This window comes from Drosophila albomicans, chromosome 2L (assembly GCF_009650485.2).
Source record: "Drosophila albomicans strain 15112-1751.03 chromosome 2L, ASM965048v2, whole genome shotgun sequence".
Lineage (NCBI taxonomy): Eukaryota > Metazoa > Arthropoda > Insecta > Diptera > Drosophilidae > Drosophila > Drosophila albomicans.
Genome location: NC_047628.2, coordinates 10,542,778 through 10,567,539, shown reverse-complemented (window position 1 = coordinate 10,567,539; position 24,762 = coordinate 10,542,778). Strand labels below are relative to the sequence as shown.

At 40.4% G+C, this 24,762-nt stretch overlaps 5 protein-coding genes across 5 annotated transcripts in view; 3 read left to right on the top strand and 2 right to left on the bottom strand.

Moving 5' to 3' along the window:
- The window catches only part of LOC117564515 (neurotrimin), a 78,786-nt gene extending 68,612 nt beyond the window's left edge, over positions 1 to 10,174 (top strand). Inside the window, exons 8-10 of the mRNA XM_034243335.2 lie at positions 5,927 to 6,069; positions 9,315 to 9,467; positions 9,543 to 10,174. Of these exons, the coding sequence (XP_034099226.1) occupies positions 5,927 to 6,069; positions 9,315 to 9,467; positions 9,543 to 9,721 (475 nt within the window). The 3' untranslated portion in view covers positions 9,722 to 10,174. The remainder of the gene's footprint in view (positions 1 to 5,926; positions 6,070 to 9,314; positions 9,468 to 9,542) is intronic.
- Positions 457 to 2,551, top strand: LOC117564513 (membrane metallo-endopeptidase-like 1). Its single transcript, XM_034243333.2, has one exon. The coding sequence runs from the start codon at positions 490 to 492 to the stop codon at positions 2,473 to 2,475; it is 1,986 nt and encodes a 661-aa protein (XP_034099224.1). The 5' UTR covers positions 457 to 489; the 3' UTR covers positions 2,476 to 2,551.
- LOC117564512 (neprilysin-4) lies at positions 2,549 to 4,674 on the bottom strand. The gene has a single exon (XM_034243332.2). The coding sequence runs from the start codon at positions 4,649 to 4,651 to the stop codon at positions 2,549 to 2,551; it is 2,103 nt and encodes a 700-aa protein (XP_034099223.2). The 5' UTR covers positions 4,652 to 4,674.
- A 2,503-nt stretch (positions 10,175 to 12,677) lies between the features above and the next one.
- LOC117564511 (uncharacterized) overlaps positions 12,678 to 24,762 on the bottom strand; it is an 81,245-nt gene continuing 69,160 nt past the window's right edge. The window contains exons 3-4 of the mRNA XM_034243330.2: positions 14,944 to 17,009; positions 12,678 to 14,804 (exon numbers count right to left, since the gene is read on the bottom strand). Coding sequence (XP_034099221.2) covers positions 12,960 to 14,804; positions 14,944 to 16,785 — 3,687 coding nt within the window. The 5' untranslated portion in view covers positions 16,786 to 17,009 and the 3' untranslated portion in view covers positions 12,678 to 12,959. The remainder of the gene's footprint in view (positions 14,805 to 14,943; positions 17,010 to 24,762) is intronic.
- On the top strand, positions 22,763 to 23,905 carry LOC117563790 (microfibril-associated glycoprotein 4-like). The gene is made up of 3 exons (XM_052002642.1): positions 22,763 to 22,913; positions 22,980 to 23,603; positions 23,655 to 23,905. The coding sequence occupies exons 1-3, from the start codon at positions 22,822 to 22,824 to the stop codon at positions 23,791 to 23,793; spliced, it is 855 nt and encodes a 284-aa protein (XP_051858602.1). The 5' UTR covers positions 22,763 to 22,821; the 3' UTR covers positions 23,794 to 23,905.

Genomic DNA, 24,762 nt, shown 5'->3' with positions numbered 1-24,762 from the left:
TACAATGATTTGCGGCAAAAATTAGGTTCTAATTTTAATGGAAGGCAATTCCAACATTTTTAGAAACAAGTAAATATATTTTTCTTTTAAGAATGAAAAGTTTTTAAATCTTATACATTCTTGAATCAAGATTTTAATCTTAAAATAAGTTGTTGTTAATCTTAAAATGCAAATTTAACATATTGATTTAAGGTTTTTTAAACATAGAAATCAGATTTTACGATTCATTTATTTTAAGATCTAAAAAATCTTAAAATAAGATTTGCAATCTACTTTTCAATCTAGATTTTATTTCCTGTGTAGCGATCAAAAATGACAAATACTTGATTCATATATTTTGGTCAGATTGCGTTGTTTGTTCAAGTCGCAATAAATGTTGTAATCTAGCGAATATGTCTCTCTGACTCTAAGCATTATCAGCCAACAATTGCCACATACTAAAAGCCATGACTGAGCTGAGGTGAAAACAGTCTGTCAATAATCGCGATAATGACAACATCGAGAACGAGCCGCGTCTTCAATGGACTGTTGTTCCTATTTCTAATAATATTTGCAACTAGTGCAAAATCGGAAAGTGTGGATACGCGAATTCTTAATGAAATCCTCAGCTATATGAACGAAACAATTCCGGCGTGCGATGATTACTATGGATACGCGTGTGGCAAGTGGGCCAAGGTGCATGAGAATGACAGTTACATCGAGATAACTGGCAAAATCGATCACGCTGTAAATCAAAATCTTGTTCTGCTCATAAATGAGCTGGCACAGCGATCGGTGAATCAACTCAGTGCAGTCGAGAGCAAAGTCTTGAAATTCTACCAAAGTTGTCGCCAGACAAAGACGAGTTCACTAAACTCCAAAAATTATCTGCGACTGGTGCCGCCCAACAATCAGATTCCATGGCCACAGTTTAAAGCTAAATCTCATCCGTGGGGCAGACAAAAGTTCCAATGGATGGAGACACTGGCACGTTTGCGGCGATACGGATTGTCGAATGTGTTCTTTAAACTGGACGTCAACCAGGACATTTTGAACAGCAGCAAGTACATAATCGACATTGATGTACCCAGCTTTCAGGAGAAGAACGAGCGTCTACAATCGTCTACAATAACCAAGTTGATGCTGCTGTTGCTGGGTGTGGAGAGAAGAAAGGCGTTAAACCTGGCGGGCAAGGTGAAGAGCTTGGAGTTATCTGTGCGCACCTTGGCCGAAAGATTGTCCGAGGGCGACTCGGTAGACGTAACTTTGCGACGACTCGATCAGAGGACGCGGGGCAAATGGCGAAACTATGTGAATATTGTGTGCAACCAGACCGTACCCTCCAACTATAAAGTGCAAGTTGATAACATGGACTATCTCGTCGGTCTGATTGAGTTTCTTCAACACGAAGACCCTGAGGTGATTGCCACATACATAATGCTACGCTTTGCATCACATGTTATCGAGGAGGCTATGGACATTGACGATGAGATTTCCTGTATCCAGGATGTTCGTCGCAACATGGAGTTGGCCGTAAGTCTGCTGTACGAGCAGCGATTCATTAGTGCCGATAAGATGCGACAGCACAAGGACGATCTACTGCTGCTCTTTGAACAGCTGCGCAAACAATTTCTGCTCGAGCTCGATGGCAATCGGCTGCGCCTGACGCGCAATCAATTGAGACATCTGCAAACTAAAGCGAGGAGGATGTGGATTAAATTTGGCAACATGCCGCAAGACGTAAATCGAACCAAGTTTGTTGAAGAGTTCTATGCGGATCTGAACTTTTCCGATGGCGACAATTACGCGCAATGTCACCTGAAGCTGTTGGAGTTCCGCACAAGTCGCTGGTTTGGTCAGCTACACAAGCCAGCTTTGAACGCCAGCAGTTACTTTCTGATGACCGACTCGGATACGGCAATGAGTTCCACGCCGTACTACTTGCTGCGCCAAAATCTGATCATTGTGCCATATGGCATAATGCAGGAACCGATTTTCCATAGCGAGGCTCACGATGTCTTCAAAATGAGTTTGCTAGGCTTCATGCTCGCCCATGAGTTAATGCACGGCTTTGTTACCGGTGGCATTCATTTTGATTTCCAAGGCAATGGCTACGAATTGGGTGCAGATATAATGGAGAAGAGGCTTTACAAAGTAGCCGAGGACTGCATGAATAGCAACGAAACAGCTTATCTGGACGAACGTGAAGCCGATATCACAGGCATTCGTCTAGCCTACGATGCTTACTTCGCTGACGATTCTCCTTTCAACCGGACGCAGCCTGAGTTTACGAGTCGACCACTGATCCAGCTGTTCTTCCTGAATTTGGCACAATTCTTCTGCGGCGATGGAACCTCTTCGGAGTTTGTGGATCACGATGCAGATGAGTTGCGCCTCCGGCAGGTGATGATCAACTTTCCAGCCTTCGCACACGCCCACAATTGTCGCCAGGATGTGGACCAAATGCATCCCGCTAAAAAGTGCCGGATGTGGTAATGTTGAGTGTGTGTTTTAAGCTTATATTGAACAATAAACAATCTATTGCTGTGCTTAATAATAATTGAAAATGTCACCAGACTTTGCACTTTTGTTTCGCCTGCATTTTGGTGCGTCGCTCGCAGCCGAATTCACGCGAAAACTCCTCGTAGTTGGCCAAGGTTTGCAGCACCCGTAACTCATCAACAGCGTGCTCCAGATGCTGCGATGCCTGCAGGCTGAGGCTCTGCAACTTGCCGCAAAAGAACTGCGCGAAGCTAATGAAGAAGCGCTGCCGTTGACTGAACTGCGGCAGCAGCGGATCTCTTGGCTCCTTGCGATCCACCAGCATGTCTGCCCCAAAAAACGTCTCATACACCACACGCAGCGCCTCGTAGTCGGCCAGCTTCTCGTTGAGTGACCTGGACCCTGTGGCAAGTTGCTGTTGCATGCAATTTAGGCTCTGTGCGAAGCGCGAGTTGCTAGAAATCTCCTCGCTGGGTCCCATAATGTTGCCCACGCTGTCGTACTCAATGCCAGAGCTATCGAAGCCGTGCAACAGCTCGTGGGCCAAAGCAAAGCCAAGCATCGCGTGCTGCTGCAGTTCGCTCATGTTGCGGTGCCACACGGGCAGTTGCAGCAGGCCGTACGGCAGCATCACCAGATTCCTCGGCTTCACATAGAACGGCGACGAGCTGCTGCTCTGCCACAACTCCATCAGATAGCTAAGATCCGACAGCGAGCAGTTGTTCTCCCGAAGCAGCAACTCGTGATTCTGTTCGACGCGCAGTCGCAGCAAAGCTAGCTGATTGCCGTAGAAATTGTGGGCACTGAGCTGCACTCGCTCGTAGTAATTCTCCACCTGGTCGGAATCATTCAACTGCACAAAGCCCAGCTGCAGTCGCATGGCTTGCAACTTCTCTCGCAACACCTGCACAATCAGTGGCTGCAATTGCAGACGATTCTCGGCAAGCAGCTGGCCAAAACGCAGCTTCAGACGACTGAATAGATCACTCACGATCGCCTCGTTGCTCGGATCATGGAATCTCTGTCCAATTAGCCAGCTGGCAGCCAACGGCATGGCGCGTCTCAAGCTGGCAATGCACTCGACTCGCGATATCTCCGCTGGACCTTGCTGCTTCAGGAATGCAAGCAGCTTCAGCATGATGTAGTTGCACAGCGTCTCCGGCTTCTGACGTTGCAGCAGCTTGTCCAGCGCCCGCAAGTACGGCACATTCTGTATGATGAGCGTGGAGCGCAGATCCAAGTCGTGGCCAAGCAATTGCTGCATGTAGTTGAGCCACTGCAGCTGCGGCAAATCCTCGGCCAGATAGCCCAACTGCATCTCCTTGGCCCCCTCGTCGTCCTCCAGTTCCTGCAGTCGATGCAGCTGCCTCTCAAAGCTGTCCACCTGGCGGGCCAGCTCATTGGCCACCCGCTTTGTTTGGCCAATGTCCAACAGCAGCTCGATCATGGCACCCTCGCCCATGGGCGCTGTCTCCACCAAACCGGGCTTGTCCAGGTACAAACTGTAGCTCCCGGCATCGTCCCAGCGCGGCAGCACCTGCTCCTTTAGCAGCACACCATTCAAGCCATACAAACGAAGTCTGCCAATTGTAGCCAGCCAGTTGAACTTTTCCGGCTGCCAGCTCCGACTCAACAGCGGCCAGTGGTTGCCGTTGCTCGGCGGCAGCAGCTGCAGATACTTTTTCAGATTGTAGGGCTTCAATCGCTTGCAGGCGCGATAATAGCTGCGCATCTTCTCGTGTAGTTCCGGCAGCAATTGCTGCTCCTCGGCGCTGCTCTCATTGCCAGCCGCATTGCCACGTCGCAGCAACAGTTCAAGCTGACGATTTAGCGAGTAATCCAGCACAGCGAGCGTGTCACTTGGCTGCAGTTGTGAATCCTGCTGTGCCTCCCGTTGATCCCTTTGCGGTTGCTGCTGATGCTGCTGCTGTCCGACTGCTGGTTGCTCCTCCTTGTTGTCTTGCGGTGCTTGCTGATGCAGCTGCCAATTGCCGCAGGCATACTGATAGAAATTCTCGCACGGTCGCGCCTTGGTGTCCATGTAGCTCTGCAGCTGAGTGGCGAGCAGCTCTTGGATGCTGGGAGCTGGCCGCGTCTGGCGACAGCTGGTGGGCGTGGTGCGCCACGTGAGCGAGCACAGCAGCCAGACAATGAGGCTGAGCTTGAGCATGCTGCGGCTGCTGCTGCGATATAACTAGCACTATAACTGGAACTAAAACTGTGTCCACTAGTTGAACTAGACTCGGAGCGCAGCTTAACCAGATGACTGTGCAATATTAGAGCGTTGACTGCCTGTCAGTCTTCATCGCAGAGCGGCACAGTGGAAGCAGTGGTTATTTAACTCCTTAAAAAATACCGTTACGATTTAGATACCTTTAAATAAAAGCCTATATAATATTTTTTATTTCTACTCCAAATTAATGTTTAATAAAAATATACCAGGCAATGATTGGAGTTTTTCTACAACTACAATTATCTTGTATTTATTTTTAGTTTTTACGAATTTGTTTTATTTTTTTTATTATGTTTGCAAATATCAATGGCAATTTTTGATGTCATGCAAATAAAAATACAAAAAAAAACAAATTTAAAAAAAATCAGCAAAATTCCATTGTGTACAAAGTAAAGATTAATTTGTTTGCTGTATATAAACATAATATTCCAAAATTTGATTTGTATTGTACCATAATATGGATTCATTCACTATTTTTGTCTTTGTTTGTCTTTGATTAGAAATTATTAATCAAAACTCAGATGTTTCAGCTAAATTGCAATTTTGAAAGCATAAAAATTGAAAATTTAGATAGAGAGTTCAATTGCTTTTATAACATAGTATATATAGTATATTGCTTTTATAACATAGTATACATTATATACAAAAAGAATATAAATTAATTCAGGTAACAAATTTATATATAAGTCGGATTATCTTGCAAAGGTGCGTTAAATCTAATGTAGAACCTTTAGAACAAATTAATTTTAAATACTTCAGCCACAATAGTATTATCTGCTTTGTTAAAAGTAATTTTTTACTACATGATTTTGTAATCTTTAAAAAGTGACAACACCTTGCTGGGGAGTGCTTGGCAGCCACTGTGCGCCGAGGTTTATTTAGTGTGCCGGGTCGCATTCTGATTTGGTTTGATTAAATGGACGCCAGCGTTGACGACGCTGACGACACTCCGCTTATCAGTTTCACCTTGGCCTTGATATCACTGATTGATGCTCATTGTGACTGCGACACTCGCCACTGACCTATAACGACTGCAAACACACACAGTACACGACCCACGATAGACGACGTAGTCACGGCTGTCATTGAACTTGCCCAAATTAGTGTGATGCGATTACAATTTAGCCGTATTCAATTCATTTGTTTACGCCTTCCAGTTGTGTTTGAGTTACAATAATAAGCATTCTCCTTTATCTTTATTATCATTTACAGAACCGAAACGATTCCGGGCAATCCATCGTATAAGGCGACCATGCGACTGACGATAACCAATGTGCAGAGCAGCGATTATGGCAACTACAAATGCGTCGCCAAGAATCCTCGTGGCGACATGGACGGCAACATAAAGCTCTACAGTAAGTGCCATGTTATTTATACTTTTTAATATTGGCCCGCACACAGCGCATAGAGCACGCACGATAAATAACAAACGCTGACCTAAACATGCCCCTTTCTGTTTATGTTTGTTGTTTGTTGTTTGGACACGGCGCAATTGAAAACTACACCATTTGTGGCTTTAATTATGGCAGACAAATGTGTGTGGCGATCAACTTCCAGCCAGGCTTGTGACAGTTTTCAACACACATATTTGCCATTGATGGAGTTTTAGGCAAATAATGTGGTCATTACTTTTGGTGAGGCCACAGCCAACGGTCAACCAGGCAGAATATAGTTAACCAGTTGGACGGCAGTCAAACTATTCAAGAGTCAATCAACTCTTAGCAAAATAGAGCTCATATATTATCTTTATGTGTTATATTATTAAGTGCAAAATGATTTTTTTTGATTAATTTTAGTAATTTCAAGACAGAGAATATCATATTTTACTTACACTCGACGCTAAAAAAACATGTAAAGCTGCAGTCGAGACTATGATTACCCATCCTCAACCGCATTCTTAAAATATACTAAATTTATATTCGATACATACAAAGAGATATGCCAAATAATACTAAAACATAACAAGGCGATATGTGGTATATAGTATATAGTGATAAAGTAAATACTACATTCAATATATACCATAGATTGGTTGACAACACAACTAACATTTATTTTTTTTTTTTTTTTAATAACTTGTGACGATTCTAGCTTCAAAACTATTGATTTGTTATTTTTCGAAATTATGTCTCTATCCGTTATAGTCTTTGAGATCTAGGTCTTCATACGGAGACACGGACATGTCTTTTTTGCCCGTTATATATATTTCCTGCCGTCTTAAAGTAAGAATACCCTTCTACCCTTTGCGTAGAAGCTGCAACGTGATAAATTGATCATTTTTGCCATCTCTTTGCAGGAGTTTTTCTAAATGCTATTTTACTTCATGTTTTTGAAGTTCACTGCTATATTTTCTTCTTAGTTAACTACTTTTCACCACACTATAACTTAAATGGGATATTTAATGAAATTTTTGCTACGTTTTGGGAGCAAGTGAACAATTTCGAATTAGTTATAAAATCTTTTCACATAATCTGCCTACAAACAAACTAGATCTCATTAAATTGTAGATAATTTACCATATTTTAAATTTAAGAAAACTGCCATGAGAAAAGTGCTTTAAATACTAACATGTTAACTTTAACTGTTTTACAGATAGTTTGCAGCTTTTGTAGCGTGGGGTCAATTATATTAAAATAAGTTGAAATGAAACGAGCTGAACTTGAACTTAAATCTCTTTGTGAGGCACTGTCAACTTTGCCAGAAATCCGTTGCCATCAAAATATTAACAAAGTTATTCCGTAAACTCAGCACAAAAATCTCCCTTCACATTTGGTTGGAAATTTGAGCTCTTTGAGCTTTGGCTAGCCAGGCTCGTATGCAGTTGGCCAAATGTGTTTGCTGTCAGGTTTTAAAAGTAATTGCAAATCGATATGACAGTCGTTGTGGCGCGTTATGGCATGCGAGTACTTATGGGCAGCTAACACGGCGTATACGCGACAATTAAAATGCTGCCATTGTTTTGCTGGGCGTGAGCCAATAAAATGCCAATAATCTGTCAATTTGCTAAATCACTCCCCGTTGGCGGGCCATTAAAGTATCAGAGTATCAGCGAGTACGTAACTTTGATTCCGGTCACAAAAGTTCATAAAACAATATAAAATATCCTCCGCGTTCGTATCGTTTCGTTTCGTTTCGTTTCGATGCTCCACAAATAAAATCCAAATGAAAATACAAAAAAATTGAAGAGGGCGCCAGCCAAAAGGGCCATGGCCAATAGAGGCCAGAAATTGTCAATGTGAAAATGCGACAAGTTAATTTATTTTTCTTTCCTTTTTTTTGTTGGAGCTCTGCCTATAAAAACGCAGCTGGCAGACGGTAAACGGCAGCCGTCTGCAGACAACAATACGAGAGAGAGATAGATAGAGAGAGAGAGAGAGAGGGGCAGCAATTAAAGGTAACAAAGAGCAACCACAGCAGCTGATAATAAGAGGCGACAATAATGCCCACATACACACATTGGCAACACAATGCGAACAATGAACCTGTGACAATTTTATTAAGTGGTCAGCATCGCTGCCATCATCCCTTGGCATAGCTGGCGATAAACAGTTAAGGATTGAAGCATGGCATCGCAAAGCCAAACGCCAAACGCCAAGTGCCAACAGCTAAGCGCCAAGTTGCTTGTACCAACCGACGAGAGTGTTCAGCATCAAGGCTCATAAATTTACTCAACAAATTGCCGGCAAATAATGATAGGACGCCCAGGAATGAATTGAATTGAAAACGAAAGCCGAATCAACCGGAGACAATTTACGATGGCTCGCAAGTGAAGTAAAAGCCTCCAAAATGAGCTGGCAGCAAATCCTTAGAGCTTAGCTCACAATAGCTCAGAATGGCTTTAAGATTAAAGACTTATTGTCTTTTAAGCTATTATAAGCAGAAATATCAACAAATTATAAGCAAATGATAGCTAGATAAGTTTATGTAAGGACAAATATCCATAAAATCATTTCTGATTCCATAATTGAGCTACATTAAGAGAAAAATTAGTAGTTTTGTTCTTTAATCGACAATTTGCGGAGTCAAAACTTCAACGATAATTTAAATTTATAAAATTCTCGATTTAAGAACTTTTGGATATTATGAAAATCGATATTGAACAGTTTTAAAAGTCTTTTACAAAAAAATGTTATAACAAAAAATTGTACGTTTGCTATTTAAATATGCATACATTATATTTTATATAATTACTTACAATATTTAAAGATATATTATATATCCGAACCGTTTAAGTTTTGCTCCTAGGAACGCTAGAAGCTATTTAAAAAATACTTTTGAGTGGACAAAACCGGCTTCTTTGCCGACAATGTGGAACATTTTGTACAATATTGTACTACTTATTCTGAGTGTAAATTAATTGAGCAGTTCGTCGACTATTTAAAGTACATTATTGAATATTAATATCAAGCAACATTAATTATGCATAGAGTATTGATCATGGGCAATCCGTGCAACTATGCTATTAATTTGTTAAGTATTCAAACTTAAACTTTAAGATGAAGATTAATTGCATGTCTCGCATAATTTATCTCTTAAGCGTTTATCGAAAACGACAGCTCATACTCATTACCCTGCTCCTCTCTTTATCTCCTCATTGCAGTGTCTAGTCCACCGACCACACAACCACCGCCCACAACCACAACGTTGCGCACGACAACAACAACAGTGAACTTTCTCTACGATGCCAACACACCCTTTAATGGCTTCTCTGGCGGCGATTTGCCCACAAACTCGGTGATTGTGTATGACAAATGTGAGTAGCTGCCATTTGTGATTTCGAATGTCATTTGCAAGTATTCATATCCATATCCATGTTCGTGATTTACAGTGGGCAATAAGTATCAATCGAATTTAAATGAGATCGGAAAATCTGAACAGAAACTCATGGGCAGCAATCCGGATAGCTACGATTGGTCCAAAGGTAAACGCAGTGGAGGCCACGCACTGCGATCCATCTGCTGGCTTACAATGCTTCTCACTCTGCTAGCAATTGAATCGCATCATTAGGACAAACAAGTAAATGCAAGCTGTATTAATAAAGTGCCATTACCAAAAACAAAGAAAATTACAAAAACGCAACAGAGCAAAACTAACAACTCGCAGCACACACATTGCAACAATAATAACAATGAACAAACAAACAATGAATAAAAACAACAAATACTTAATTAAACAATTTGCCAATTGCAATGCGGTTAAATTTAGGTTCACTCCGTTTACCCAACCCCCAAGCGAAAACAATGAGGAAAAACAAATACAAGTGCTAGATTTATAAAAATAATAAAATCAACCATAACAGTTTATGGCAAACAAGCGGCAGTAAATTAAATAACAACATCTAAAAGCAGTGGAGAACCGAAAGGCGAATGCTCTTTCCAAAACTTAAAACAATTTTATTTAAGTTGGTGTTTTCTTCAGAAATAATTATTGTTTAATTCTAGGATTCAAAGTGAAGCCTGATTTCCCTTATTATTTATGTGTTTTACGTTTAAAAGTATTGCAAATTAAACAATTTTTTTTTTATTTTTTTAATGTCTAATAATTTTTTTTATTAGGTGACATTTTACTTTACTTGATGAATAGCATGTAATAGGCCAATTAATAATGTATTACAAATCATATATAATCATTAACTTTTGTTAATAAGCTGCCACTTTCGGTTCGGTTTCATTAGGCATAAGTTTTTTGTGGTATTCCTTTGCATTATTATGCCCAAAGCTGTTGCGGGAAAGAGCAGTTGAAACAAATTACCAAGCACATCAAATAAGATTGAATTGGAAAATATGAATAAAAACAAAAACAAAAATCTTAACGCTGCCAAATTGTTAAAATACACAAATACAACAACACCAACACAAACACACAAACACATATGTAAATAATTAGATAAACACTCACAAACACACACGGACACTTTTATGTATTCATCAGACAGACTATTGTAAATTATGTACTCGTTATAAGCATTATAATAACTTGCGATATAATTTGTATTAAATTAGACAGCATTATAAATAATTTTGGAACTTGAAGTACGAGTATCATCAGCTCAAGGCGAGACACTAATCAAAACGAAAACGACAACAAAAACAAAACACTACAATTAAACTGTTAATCAACACGCAATTAATTTCAAATAAAACACAAGTATTTATATTTAACCACAAAACTAAGCTCACATATTCAAATGGCAGCCTAATTAAGGATAAAACTAAACTAAACATAAACTATATTATAAACGAGTACGATACAGACAAAACATAAATATATCATAGGCTTTAGTTTGTGTTTCTAATTGATAAGAGTGATAATGTACATTTAATTAAATTAATCCCCCCACTAAAAACAAACCGAGACGGCGGAATAAACATCATTATGCGAATGCTTCGTATGCAAAGGAAACAAATACAAATAAAAACAAACACACAATTATTCTCAATTTATTTCTTAAGAGTAGTCTATAGAATTGAGAGGTGAGTACATAAATTCTTACGACTATTATAATTCTCCATTAAATTGGAATGATTCTCCTATCTATTACATTATCAGATTTCAAATACTTTGGAAGACTTAAATGATCTGTAATTGGGTCACGGGATAACAAGCCTTATCCAAATCACTGCCAAACAAATGTCCAGAGCTCAGCAATAATGCATATATCAATAACAATCGAGTTGCAAGAGAATGACCGAAGAACACATAGGAGAGCTTACAGTTTATGGTTGTGTGTGTGTGACGATTTTCGATTTTATTTGATTTCGTGTTTGCGCAGCACTTTGGGTACTAGAACGTGAAATTGTTATTGAGTCCGGGGGCGTTACCCACATGGCTGCCAACAGTCAACTGCAAACTGCACAACTGCCAACCCGGACCGAACTGAAGCGAACCTGTGCATTGCACATAAGCAATGGATTACAATAGACAGAGACTTTGTTGCTGCCGAGCTAAGCTGCTCATGGTGCAGCTTGTTTGTTGGCCACAAAAACCCAAGGCAAATATTTTGACAAGCGTCGGCAATGGCAACGGCAACGTGACGCTCCTTGTCCTACGTGGCGTATGCGCAATGCAAACACAAAAGAACCTTTCCTACACTCACAACACTCACAAGAGATAGGCGAAAGAGCCGAATGTGCTAAAGACGCTGATGATGCATTCAACATTCTACTTGACAACTAAAGCTGAATGGTCCAATTGAACTGCAAGCAAGTACTATTTCTGTCAATAGCTAACCCTTAACTGTCTGCCAACTAAAACCACATCAATTTGATTTTGAATGTGCCATTGACGGATCAGCTTAACTATATTTCAGAATTTTGATAGCTAAATTACGAAGATTAAATGATTCACTTATTGCTTCATGATTATGTACTCGTATATGAAAGAATAACAATAAATAAGAATCTCACCATGGAATTATGTCTGAAGGGTTAAATTTTCAAATTGAAGGATATCACATAGACGATTTTCAATTTTTTTTTCGAGAATAATTGTTCTCATCAGTAATCAGAAAAAGACCAATGCAATTTGACTGTATTCAGGATATTCACATTTTTCACTGCCCCTATCAGTTTGTATTGGCTATAGCCATCTTTGTGTCAAAGGACATCACGATCGATATGCAAGTGGCCAATATTTGATTGATTTTTGGAATGCTTACTATTTTTTCTATACCTACCTTAATAATTTCGGTTATATTTTTTGTAAATCTCCTGAAAATCTTTGAATACCAATTGATAGTTTTAGTTACCCTGATTGTCGCAGAATCGTCGAATATCCTTTAACGAAAATAGACCATATCTTGGTCATGAATACATATTGCTAGCATCGCAAGGACCAACTCTTTCGATCGGCATTGCCAACATTTGTTGCCATAGTGAACCACAAGAACGATTTTAATGCAAATTTTGTATTTATGATCATTTTTCTATATTTATTTTATTTTTTGTAAATTTATAAAATTAAAATTTTAAATTTGATGATATTTTAATACTATGCTACTAATTGCAAAGACATTGATGATTATATGCTTTTAAAAATGCAGATAATGACGGGCTAATTTAAGTTCTATATCAACGTTTGTATGTTAATTAATGATCATAGCTTTCTAAATACAGTCCTTTGCTTTAACTTTTTACATAAAGTTTATTAGAAATAAAAGTGTGTAACATTAAATGTTAGTGCCTAGATACATATAGATAATTACAAAAAAATTAGTGGCATGCTTTGTTATGTGAGATGCTTAAATTTAAACGGCGACGGCGCGCTGATCCAGAAGAGAATCGATTATCTTGTTGATGTGCTCACTGCAACTGCCCAAACAGACGTCCGCATACTCGATAAGAAATTGCATAAAGTTCTCGAGTTCCTCCATGGAGCAGGCACGAAATCCGTTGCTGCGAGCGATGTTGTCAATGGTTCGCAACTTTTGAGCGTATTCCGGTTTGCTGCGGCACTGTTTCAATGTTGCCTCGGTGAGTTTAGTGGGAAGCTCATAGTTCTTAATCCGCTGTTCGACACTTTTCAACTTAATCTGCTGTTGCTGCAGTGTACGCAGCATTTGGGGCATAGACATGGTTGCGGCAGTAGTGGTGTTTGTTGGCGCCGAACGGACGACAGGCAACGTTTTGTCGAAGAGCTCATCCAGTGGTACCGCCTCATAGTCTTGGCTGAACAGGTCCGGCGAGAAGGAGAGTCGAACGCTGTTGTTGCTGAAACTGTCCGACTCGAATTCGGTTTGATCGAGATCGCTGGTCTTGATCGCATTGGTTGAGTTGTGGCTATGATTGTTGGGCCAGGCGTACTTGCTGCGTCCCTCCAATCCATTGCTGTTGCCAGTCTGCAATCCGACGAGCATGCTGTAGTTACTCTCGATGGAGAACTTGGGTGATGTGTTCCAGAACTCGGGTATGCTGCTAAACTCAAAGTGATCGACGCCAAAGCGTAGCTCAAGCTCAGCATTCGTGCTCAGTTCGCTGTCCAGAAATTGGAATAAACGCTCGATCTTCTCGCTGGAGATGTGCTTACCACTGAAGGGCACAGCCAGATCGCCACTGGCAAACCAGTAATGTGAGAATCCCTTCACACTAGGCGGTCGCTCGGGCAGCGACTTTGCATCATGCTGCACGCCAGCCGTTGATGATCTGCTGAATTTATGTCCATCGATGCCAAAGGTTAGTTCTCGGGTCTCCCAACTCTTTTGCGTAAAGATCTCGTAGAGGAGACGCAAGCGATCGGGCGTATTGTGTGCCACATCCAGAGAGACGGTGAAGTCGCCAGCGCTGATCCAAAACTTCGATGGTGATTTAGTGGGCGACAGACTCTCCAGCTGGGACGAGCTCATCTCCACAGTCGGTGCATTGGCGAAGAATTCGCGCTCGCTACAAGTGGGTGTTGTTGGCGTATCCGAGGCGGCAGCCAAATCCAATGGATGATCCTCACGGATCACCTGCATGGCCAACGAACTGCGACGCGATCTATCCAGCTGCCCAATGGGACTGAACAGCTGTTGCTGTGCAGCACTCGAACCTTTGTTGCCGCCCTTCACCGGCGTGGAGAAGCCCGATGGCTTGGCATTGGCCATGCCCAGCGAGGAACGACGCAACGGGCTGGCATCGTTGGAGCACGTCTCGAAGCCCTGATCTATGAAACTGTCGCGCATCTGTTGCTGCTGTTGCTCCAGCGACTGACGTGGTGTCTGCGTTGGCGACTGATCGCTGTCGGCGTTGGGCGATGGGGACGACATTACGGTCAAGGTGTAAGCCGACTTAATCTTTCGCGGCGAGTTCACGTGACGCATCAGCGACTTGTCCAGCTCAATGTAACTCTGCTCGGGCAGTGGCAAGGTATGCGAAGCAGTTGCTGGAGTTGTTGGCTTTTTCTTGGACTGCAATGCTGCTGGCTTGTAGTCGGAATCGGAGTCGGTGCTGGTCACTGCATTGGCCGTAGCTTCCACTATGGAATTCTCCTTCTTCCAAGTCAAAGTGCGACGCATTTTCTTTTTGCGCGGCGGTCGCACGGGCTTGGCAAAGTCAAACTCATCTGCGGCGGGTGGCGTTGGAGTCATTTCCGGCTGAGATTCATCGCTGGTTATCTGCAAGGATTTAAGAGGTTCCATTAGTAAACGAAACAAATGTGTAAAGTATAGAGAAATCGAATAGAAAAATATTGTTTATTGTTTTGAATTTAGAGAGCGGCTTGATCGCTTGCTGTTTGTCATTAACGTGACTCACCTTGGGTAATGTAGACAATCCGGATTCACTTTCCTCAGCATCGGATTGCTTGCGACTCGACGAGCTGCTCGACGAAATACAGTCGCCGTTCTGCGACTGGTTGACAAGACTGGGCCGCGGGGCTGGCACTGGCGGCGCCTGGCGCTTCATTTTACGTGGCGTGGGCGTGGCAGCCGCTGGTGTTGTTGGTGTGCTTGGTGTTGCTGGTGTAGCTGGCGTAGTTGGTGTCGTTGCGGTTGCTATTGCTATCGCTGCTGTATCGACATCCTTATCCCTTTCATCCACATAGCTCGACTCCTTGGTCTTGTTCTCCAGTTCCAACTTCGCAATGGCCTCCTCGAGCAGACGCTCGACAGCCGACTTTTGGCTTAAATCACCAATAGAGGTAACTGTGCCCTGGGCGGGCATCTCGTCACAGCTATTGGCAATCTCGATGGTCTGCTCCTTGTCCGACACACTAGTGATGTCAAAGAGCACGCCATTCTCAGTGCTTAGCCAGGTGTAGAAGAGGCTCTCGAGCGGCTCGTTTTGAAAAAACGGATGACTATCGTTGCCAACACGCTCCTGACGTGTGCGTCGTATCTTCTTGGGCGGAGCATAAGCCTCGGTGGGCAGCACACTGCGTATCGCCGAGAGATTGCGCTTCTGCGAACTGCAAGCGAGTTGCTCACGTTGTGCTCTCTTCTGACCTGGCAGCGGAACGAGACGTCGCTCTGGGCTGGGCTTAATGACCACAGTCAGAGTGCTTACATGAAGCGAGGGCGTCGAAGGCGTTGACGACGAGGAGTTGCACTTGCCGGCTGGTGTTAAACGCTTTGGCGGGGTGTCGTGCAAGGCACACTTCGCCTCCAGCTCTTGTGCCAAATGTCGGACGCTGGCCTGTTGCTCGGCTATCACTTCGCCGCGAGCTATTTGCTTCTTGGCCTGAGCCTTTAGGTCGTCGGCATGCTCATTGAATTTGGGATGCTTGGCGGCAATGTCGCTGACAAATTGATTGAACAGCAACACCTTATCCTTCACACTCAGCTCACGGAACACATCCTCGGCGATCAGGCAAGTTCCTTGTACTGTTTCCCTTGACTTCACTGCCATTTGCCTGAGCTGAGGCTGTGGTTGTGGGTGTGCCTTGGGCTCCGGCGAAAGCGAGATGGAGAGCTCATTTTGCAGCGTTGCGTATTGCGAGACCTCGTTGCGTCGCAGCACCTGATTAAACTTCGAGTTAAAGAGCTGTGCCATCTCCTTGACCTTCATGGGCAGCATAGAGCTTGTTCTTCCAGCTCTAGTTCCCCGCACAGCCTGCGGAGTTGCCAGCTGCTGCTCCGATTGCTGTTCGTACTTCTGCTTCAGTTCGTTGATTTTCATTTTACAACTATCCATCACCCTTGGCTTGGGCACAGCAGCCACCGGTTCACTGGCCAACTTGGCAATGACACTGGCCACTTTGCCGTTGCACGAGGCGAGCGTTGCGGTCGCCTCTTTTTTGGGCGTTACTGGCACCTCCTCATCAAAGTATTTCATCAGATTCTCGATGCTGGACAAGTCCAGATCGGTGATGGGAACACGTGAGGGTGTCCCATACGAGTTTTGATGCTCCAGGGCCGAGAGGAAACGATCATCGTCCACCGAGGAGACCTCGAACAGTTCCTCACGCGTCATCGTTGCACGCAGCAAACCACTTGCATCACTCACATCGCCACAATGGGCATGTCGGGAACGACGCTCCTCAATCTCGGCATTCAGTTGAATCAATTCAGTCAGATCGGCGCTATTCATGGCCGCCGTATCCACGACAAGCTCGTGCTGCTTGTGATTATTGTTGGGCGTTGAATTGCTTAACACCATTTTTCGAGAGGTTTCGATAAAGATTTCCACGTTGTTCACGTTAGACGTTTCAGTTTGTAACTGTGATCGCTTGCCGCAGAGCAGTGCCTTTTAAAGGAGGCACAGGTAAACGGAATGATACCTGTTAATCCGCTTCGGGTCATCTAGTTGAGGCGCAGCTGCATCTTGGGGTTTTCACCAAATCTAACGCGCATTTAATTATCTTCCTGGAATCCTTGAGAGACCTGTGGGCGGCAATAAAAAAAGGTGACAGGTAAAAGATTATCTAGAAATTTCGCGAATTCTAAGCTAATAAAATCAACCGATTTCGCTAGCTGACCTGACAAACTCATATAAGAACTCATATATGAACTGAATATGTTTTAGGTCGAACAATGCTGTAGATATTTTATTAGGGGTTTGCAGAGGGGATTAGCTATGTACAGCAATTTGACAGATGCAAAGAAAAGGTAAGTTCTGGGCCATTTCATAATCCACAATATGGCCGCCATAGCTCTCAGAAACTGCAACTTCTACTTTATTTTCGCTTTAATTTTTAATTATTATATTAATTAATGAAGAATAATAAATACAATTATTATATTCGTCAATAAAGAAAAATTAGTACTAGTCTATGTAATTAAAAAGTAATTTTCGTCCATTTCAATACTTGAATAAAATAGATACTTGACAAACTCAAACTAATCAACCTCAAGTAAGCAGCTGTTGAAATGCGGCCAAAAGAGATGTCAAGAGTTGGCGAGAGCCACCGCAAAATGTGAGTGCTAACAAGACCCCAGAGAGTTGTGAGCCACAATAAAAATCACACACGAAATTTTGAACTTGTCGCTGTTGAAGGGCTCTTGGGAAGGGCTTTGATTTCATTGGATTTGAGGCAGCACATGGTGAAACGGTGGCACGGTGGTACTGTGGCACGTTGGCAGTGTCTTCAAGTTGAGATGAAACTTTGTTGGCATCGCCATTTGCCGCCTTATGCAAATCAGGGACAAAGCAGTAAACGAGTGAGAGCTTCAGCCAGGTGCTAAGCTGGAATTGATGCTGAATGCTGATGATGACATTTGTGAGTTGGTGGCGCACTTTATTGCATCATCATCAGCATCGTAGCCATCATCATCATTCTGCAGAGTATATGCTATAGTCTTCAAATCGACCGTTTCAATTTGCTAATAGCCACGTGGCATATTTCCACGCATGGAAAGTTGTCTAGACAACAAATTTGTCGAACACACAAATACCAAAGTGGGTAAAAGGTTTTACACATTTCATTTTTTCCATCCTTTTGTCTGTCGGTTCGCTTGTTTGTTTGTTTGACTATTTGCTACGCTTTCAATAACTTTAATATCAATTCTATGGTGCTCAGACACCGGAAATTGAATTACTTACTTACTTGAGTAACACGAGAAAAAAGTTGGGAGAAAACAAGCAAAACGAAGCTACGAAATGAGTCTTGGACTTTAAGATGCTCAACAAAAAAAGAACCACCGCAAAAGCAAAGCATTGCTCTTTTCAGTGAAAAGCACAAAAAAATGCATGAAAATGCTGAACTCTTAGTAGAAGGGAGGACTTCAGGACAAAAAAGGGAGGGGAAGATGGTTTAAGTGCGTGCGTAAGTGAGCATTTAACAAGGCAAACTGTTTGCTGCCCAGAGAGCCCAAAGAGAGCACCCAACTATCAGCTCCAGCAACCAAATAATGTTTCTTTTTTAATGCATACAATGAATCGCAAAAAGCACCACAACTTTCTACACCCTTTCGCATGCACATCCTTTATTAAGATAAAAGTTCTCCTTAATCACGAGGCGATTGTGCTTGTTTTCAACTTTAAGCAGTCTGGCAGGGCATTTGAATAAACCGCGGTCAGCTGCAACTCCTCCCAAGCTCTTCAGTGACTTGCGAGGCGTAATTGAATTATGAAATTCGTGCATCGACAAGGCAGCGTTACCAGAGACTGACGCCATTTCATTGAGGCAGGAAAAGAGCCAAGGACAGCAGCATGGAAATCGAACAAAGGGAGTCAAAGGGAGCGGTGTGTGTGTGTGTGTGTTTTTGTGTGGCTACCAATGAACCGTTAACGGCTTGCACTTTCTATACTCGGATACTCTGTATATAGTATGTATTATGCCGTTGGGCGAATTGTAGGCACCTTACACATATTAATAAATAAAATATATTAAAATGCAATTTTGCTTTATAACGACCGACATTGCAGCGCTTTTGCTTTTGCCCGCATATAATGAAATATGTGGAGGAAAAAGGGAAATTTTTAATATAAATAATTTCCCGTAAAGCTTTCACTTTGATATGCTTAGTACACACGATACGTGCCCCATGCTCAAATACTTTTTAAAGTAGTTTTAAATATTTTTCATATTATTTATGCAGTTCTCTCTCTCTCTCTCTCTCTCTGTCAATGACAAGGATATTATGCCAATTTCAAGTTGAGCGTGTTTAAAAAATAATTATTAATTCATGTGTTGTCATTTTCGCTGAGCTTGTCCATGAAGTTTAATACATCTGTCTCTCTTTTCCTCTCTATTCTTGTATGCGTGTGTATTGCAATTTAATTAAAATTCAATCATTAAAGAGCAAATGATGCATATGCTTTAATGATTAGGTTTTGTATATGTGAAAATCTTTTAATTTCAAAAAAATTATATTTACGGATATATGTAAGTAAAAAGCTGAAATACTCATTTAATTACAAACAAACATCTTAAAAACTTATATTACGTATGTCTTATCTTTTCAACTCAGAAAGGTCTATGTTCAAACATATCGAAAGATAAACTATATTTTAATCGAACAAGAAAGTTAATGCCGAATGTGCTCGACAGTGAGATACCCGTTACCAATTTTTAATAAAAGAAAATAGTGCGGAATAACGATAAAAAATATACCTAAATATATCAAAGACTATAATAGGTATATCGGTATACTACTACTTTTAAAATATACCATAGACTGCCCACCCCACCTACCCACTGCTCACCCTACGGGTACCGGGTATAATAATGGTGCTATGCAGTCGACTATACTCAATCATTCTTATCAATGCACACTAGGTGGAATGACCGATTATTTTTGAGAGACTCGTTAAGTCTTTTTTCCACTCAACTGAAAGAAAATGAAAACTAAAATTATTAAATTGTAAGTACTGAAATGGAACGGACGTGGCTCTTCTTGGCAATTCTAAGCCTTGTCTTCTGCGATTACAGATGCAGTTCGACGCAAAATGTAGTGGCCAAAAGAAGGCAAGTATAGTTCAAATTCAAAAATTTAATGATTTAAACGCAATACGCCCTGTTCTATTAAAGATTTTTGGACGATCTACAAACTTTAAATAATTTAACATCGATGTATATAGAAGAGTTTCAGGACGATCTATGCAGTCTAAGCGTGAGTGATATTCAAAAATCAAAATATCACTGGCAATCAAAAACATACGATGTTTGTCCTAAACGAAATGGAATCTTTCACATTAGCGTAAACAGTTTGAAGCCCTTTCCTGTTCTGTGTAATTCGGATATAGCTGGACCTGGTTGGATGGTTGTTTTGAAACGTTCTGATGGCCAAACAAATTTCTTTCGTAAATGGAAACAATACCAAGAAGGATTTGGTGACTTAACTAGTGAATTTTTCATAGGATTAGAAATGTTGCATGTGTTAACCTATGAAAAGCCCCACGAAGTTTTTTTTTTTTGAAGACACGCGGTATGCAAGATATGATGAATTTTCAATAAAAGACGAATCTTCATTCTATACAGTGGAGTATTTTGGCAACTACACCGGAGATGCCGATGATGCAATGACTTATGTTGGAGGCCAGAGATTTTACACTTACGACAATGACCATGAACATTTTAAGTGCGCTACAGAGTTCGCTAGTGCTGGATGGTTTGACTACTGCTCAGAATGGTAAGAGTACTTCACTAAAGAAAATAATAATTTGATCGTACGTTTTTAGTAATCTCTTTGGACTGTACTTGGAAGGAAATTGTGACAAAAACAAGTAAGAAAGTTATAGTCGAGTGTGCTCGACTGTGAGATACCCGCTACCCATTTTTTATGAAGGCAAAATATTGCGGTATTATTATATTATTATTATTAAAATACTAAAAATATACCAACCGGTATGTTTGGTATATCGATATAGTACACCATTCAAAATATACCATAGACGGCACAATATACCAGATTGTCGGCCAAAGCGACTCAGACCCCTAGTAAGTAGGCGTTTATGCCCACACAAAAGTATTTCTTTAATAACTTCCACAATTATTATCTGATCGCAACCAAATTCTCAGGAGTCATAACCACTATAGTTGTTATTGTGTATACCAAAATTCTAGCTTTAAAATTACGCTTGTTATTCGATTTTTTGATTTGCGGGGGCGGAAGTGGGCGTGGAAAAAATTTGAAACAAACTTGATCTGCGTGCAAACATAACAAATGCTGTCGAAAAATTATAGCTCTATCTCTTATAGTCTCTGAGATCCAGTGTTTCACACGGACAGACGGACAGACACACAAACGGACAGACGGACATGGCTAGATCGTCTCGGCTCTTGACGCTGATCAAGAATATATATACTTTATAGGGTCGGAGATGCCTCCTTCTACCTGTTACATACATTTCCTGTCGGCACAAAATTATAATACCCTTCTACCCTATGGGTAGCGGGTATAAACATGGTGCTACAGGAATATGGTGGAAACATTGGCGTGGCGGTCTTTACTCGCTATAAACAGTGCAAATGATGATAAGACCAATGTGTTCTTGCTAAACATAAAAAAAAACTCAAATAATAATTCAAAAATTCTCGAAAGGCCGATTGTAAATTTATTTGTTTTATAGTCCATCTGTCTTAACTATCTTATCTTTTTCTTCAGAATTATTTCAATACTGCTTTTACCACAATTGTAACTAAATAATTATTAATAAATTAAATTTATAATATGCAAAAATTTACATATTTTAAATTAAAATGTACATATGAATTTCCGTAGCCGTATCAGTAAGTAACATAAAAACATTGAACGATTTATAAAAAAAGCAGGATAAAACATATACAGATGTATATTCATTAGTTCTTAAAGCAGTTCAGATGATGATTATGGAAGTCCAAGAGTCCAATACCCCTCAAATTGACAATACAATAAATCCACACAAAATAGACAGCATATCGTAAATGGCGCTGATTCTTTGACCCCACAGCGAACCTCTCGTGCTTAAGCTTTGTCATTAATTGCAGCTCTAAATTGTTTCATCTGTTAATTCAAACGGTTGCAAAAAATTTAAGTACTCATTTAAATACAAACAAACATCTTGAAGGCCTTGATTACGTAAGTCTAATCTTCTAAACTCAGAAACGTCTGTATTCAAACAAGTTGAAAAATGTCTTTCAAATATATCTATATTTAACTATATTTATATATGTATATACACATATACTTATTTAAATGAATACAGCCACTCTGAATCTTTCGCTACATATATCCGTAAAAATAATTTTTATAAAATATGTATATACAATATACATACATACATATTATATATATGTATATACAACAAGAAAGTTACAGTCGAATGTTCTCGACTGCAATATACCCCTTAACAATTTTAAATAAAAAGAAAATAGTTCAGAATTGTGATAAAAATATACCAAAAAATACTAAAATATACCGAAGAATATAGACATATCGATACACTACTACATTCGGAATATACCAAAGCATCCATATACAATTGTTTTTTAATAACTCTAACAATTTTTATGTGATCGCAATCAAATTTTCAGGAACGTAAATATATTCCGGTGCGTGACAAAGGCATATATGTATAAATATACTATATCGGAACGAAGATGCCTCATTCTCCCACTTATAACACCCATTCACCCTATGGGTAGCGGGTTTAAAAATAGTGCTATACAGCCGACTATACTCAAAAATTTTTATCAATCCACAGTATCTGGAATAACCGAATATTTTTTGAAAGACTCGTCAGAACTAAAATCATTAAGCTGTAAACACTGAAATGGAACGGACGTGGCTCTTCTTGACAATTCTAAGCCTTGTCTTCTGCGGTTACAGATGCAGTTCAGCGCAAAATGAAGTGGCCAGAAGAAGGTAAGTAAAATTATTCAAATTCAAAAATGTGATGATAAAAACACAATACGCCCTGTTCTTTTGCAGATTATTGGACGAACTGCAAACATTTAATAATTTAACATGGACGTATATAGAAGAATTTCAGCACGATCTAAGCAGTCTAAGCGTGAATCACATTCTTGAAGTTCTAATAGAGCAAAATATCACTGGCAATCAAAAACATATGTTTTGTCCTAAACGAAACGGAATCTTTCACATTAGCGTAAACAGTTTGAAGCCCTTTCCTGTTCTGTGTAATTCAGATATAGCTGGGCCTGGTTGGATGGTTGTTTTGAAACGTTCTGATGGCCAAACAAATTTCTTTCGTAAATGGAAGCATTACCAAGAAGGATTTGGTAACTTATCCAGCGAATTTTTCATAGGATTAGAAAAGTTGCATGTGTTAACTTATGAAAAGCCCCACGAAGTTTACTATTTTTTGGAAGACTTCGAGGGTAACACGCGATATGCTAGATATGACGAATTTTTAGTAGGCAACGAAGCTTCATTCTATACATTGGAGAGACTTGGCGAGTACAGCGGAGATGCCGGTGATGCAATGAGTCATGTTGCCGGCCAGAGATTTTACACTTACGACATGGACAATGGAAATTGTAGGTGCGCTACAGAGCGTTCTAGTGCTGGATGGTTTAAGTGCTGCACAAAATGGTAAGAGTACTTCACGAAAGAAAATAATAATTTGATGGATTACGTTTTTAGTAATCTTTTTGGACCTTACTTGGAGGGATATTATGACATGGTTCATGAATATAGAGCAATATGGTGGGAATACTGGCGTGGCGATCAGTACTCGCTCAAAACTGTGCAAATGATGATAAGGCCAAAGTGTTCTTGCTAAACCCAAACAAAAAAACAAACAAAGAATAATTCCACAATTTTCGAAAGACCGATTGTAAATTTGTTTGTTTTATAATCCATCTATTACATTACAACAAATGTAACTAAAAAATTATTAATAAATGCAATTTCTAATATACAAAGATGTACATATTTTGTATTAAAAGGTACATATTTCCATAGCCGTATCATTAAGTAACATTAAATCGTTGAACGATTTATAAAAAGAATAAGCAGAATAAAACATGTTGGTATTCATTAGTTCTGAAATCAGTTTGGATAATGATAATGGAAGTCCAAGAGTCCAATACCCCTCAAACCGACAAGCCTCTTTCGATTGACGATGAAACTAAGGGCAGCTGTGATAATATAATAAATCTATAAGACAAACATGGGCAACATATCGTAAATGGCGCTGATTCTTTGACCCCACAGCGAACCTCTCGTGCTTAAGCTTGGTCATTAATTGCAGCTCTAAATTGCGTCATCCGTTAATTCAAATGTCCGATAAGACGAAAGCCGCCGATTGACTGCGTCGACGATGATAATTAATAAATGAAACATGAAAAGAAATCACTTTTTTCCAAATCACTCAGAGAAATTGCGAGCAGAAATACTTTACAAATGTATGCTAACAGATTCGTACAATATTTTTAATTCTATTGTAATTTGCTAAATATATAACTTATTTAAATGAAAATTTGCTATCAAGAGGGAGACTCGATCAATTTTTAAGAAATTAATTAGAAACTTGCTTTCATTTCATAGCTAACAAATATTTTTTACAGTGCACTCGCATCATAGATAAGCCTGCTTCGCACGAACTAAAAGAAAAGACGTATTTAAAACGCTGATAAGCAAGCGAAGCAAAAAAAAAATTGTAAAAAGCGCGCTGCAAGAATTTTAACACACATAAATATACATACATTTATGATGTGTGTGTGAGTGTGAGTAAGTCGATGTGTGCGAA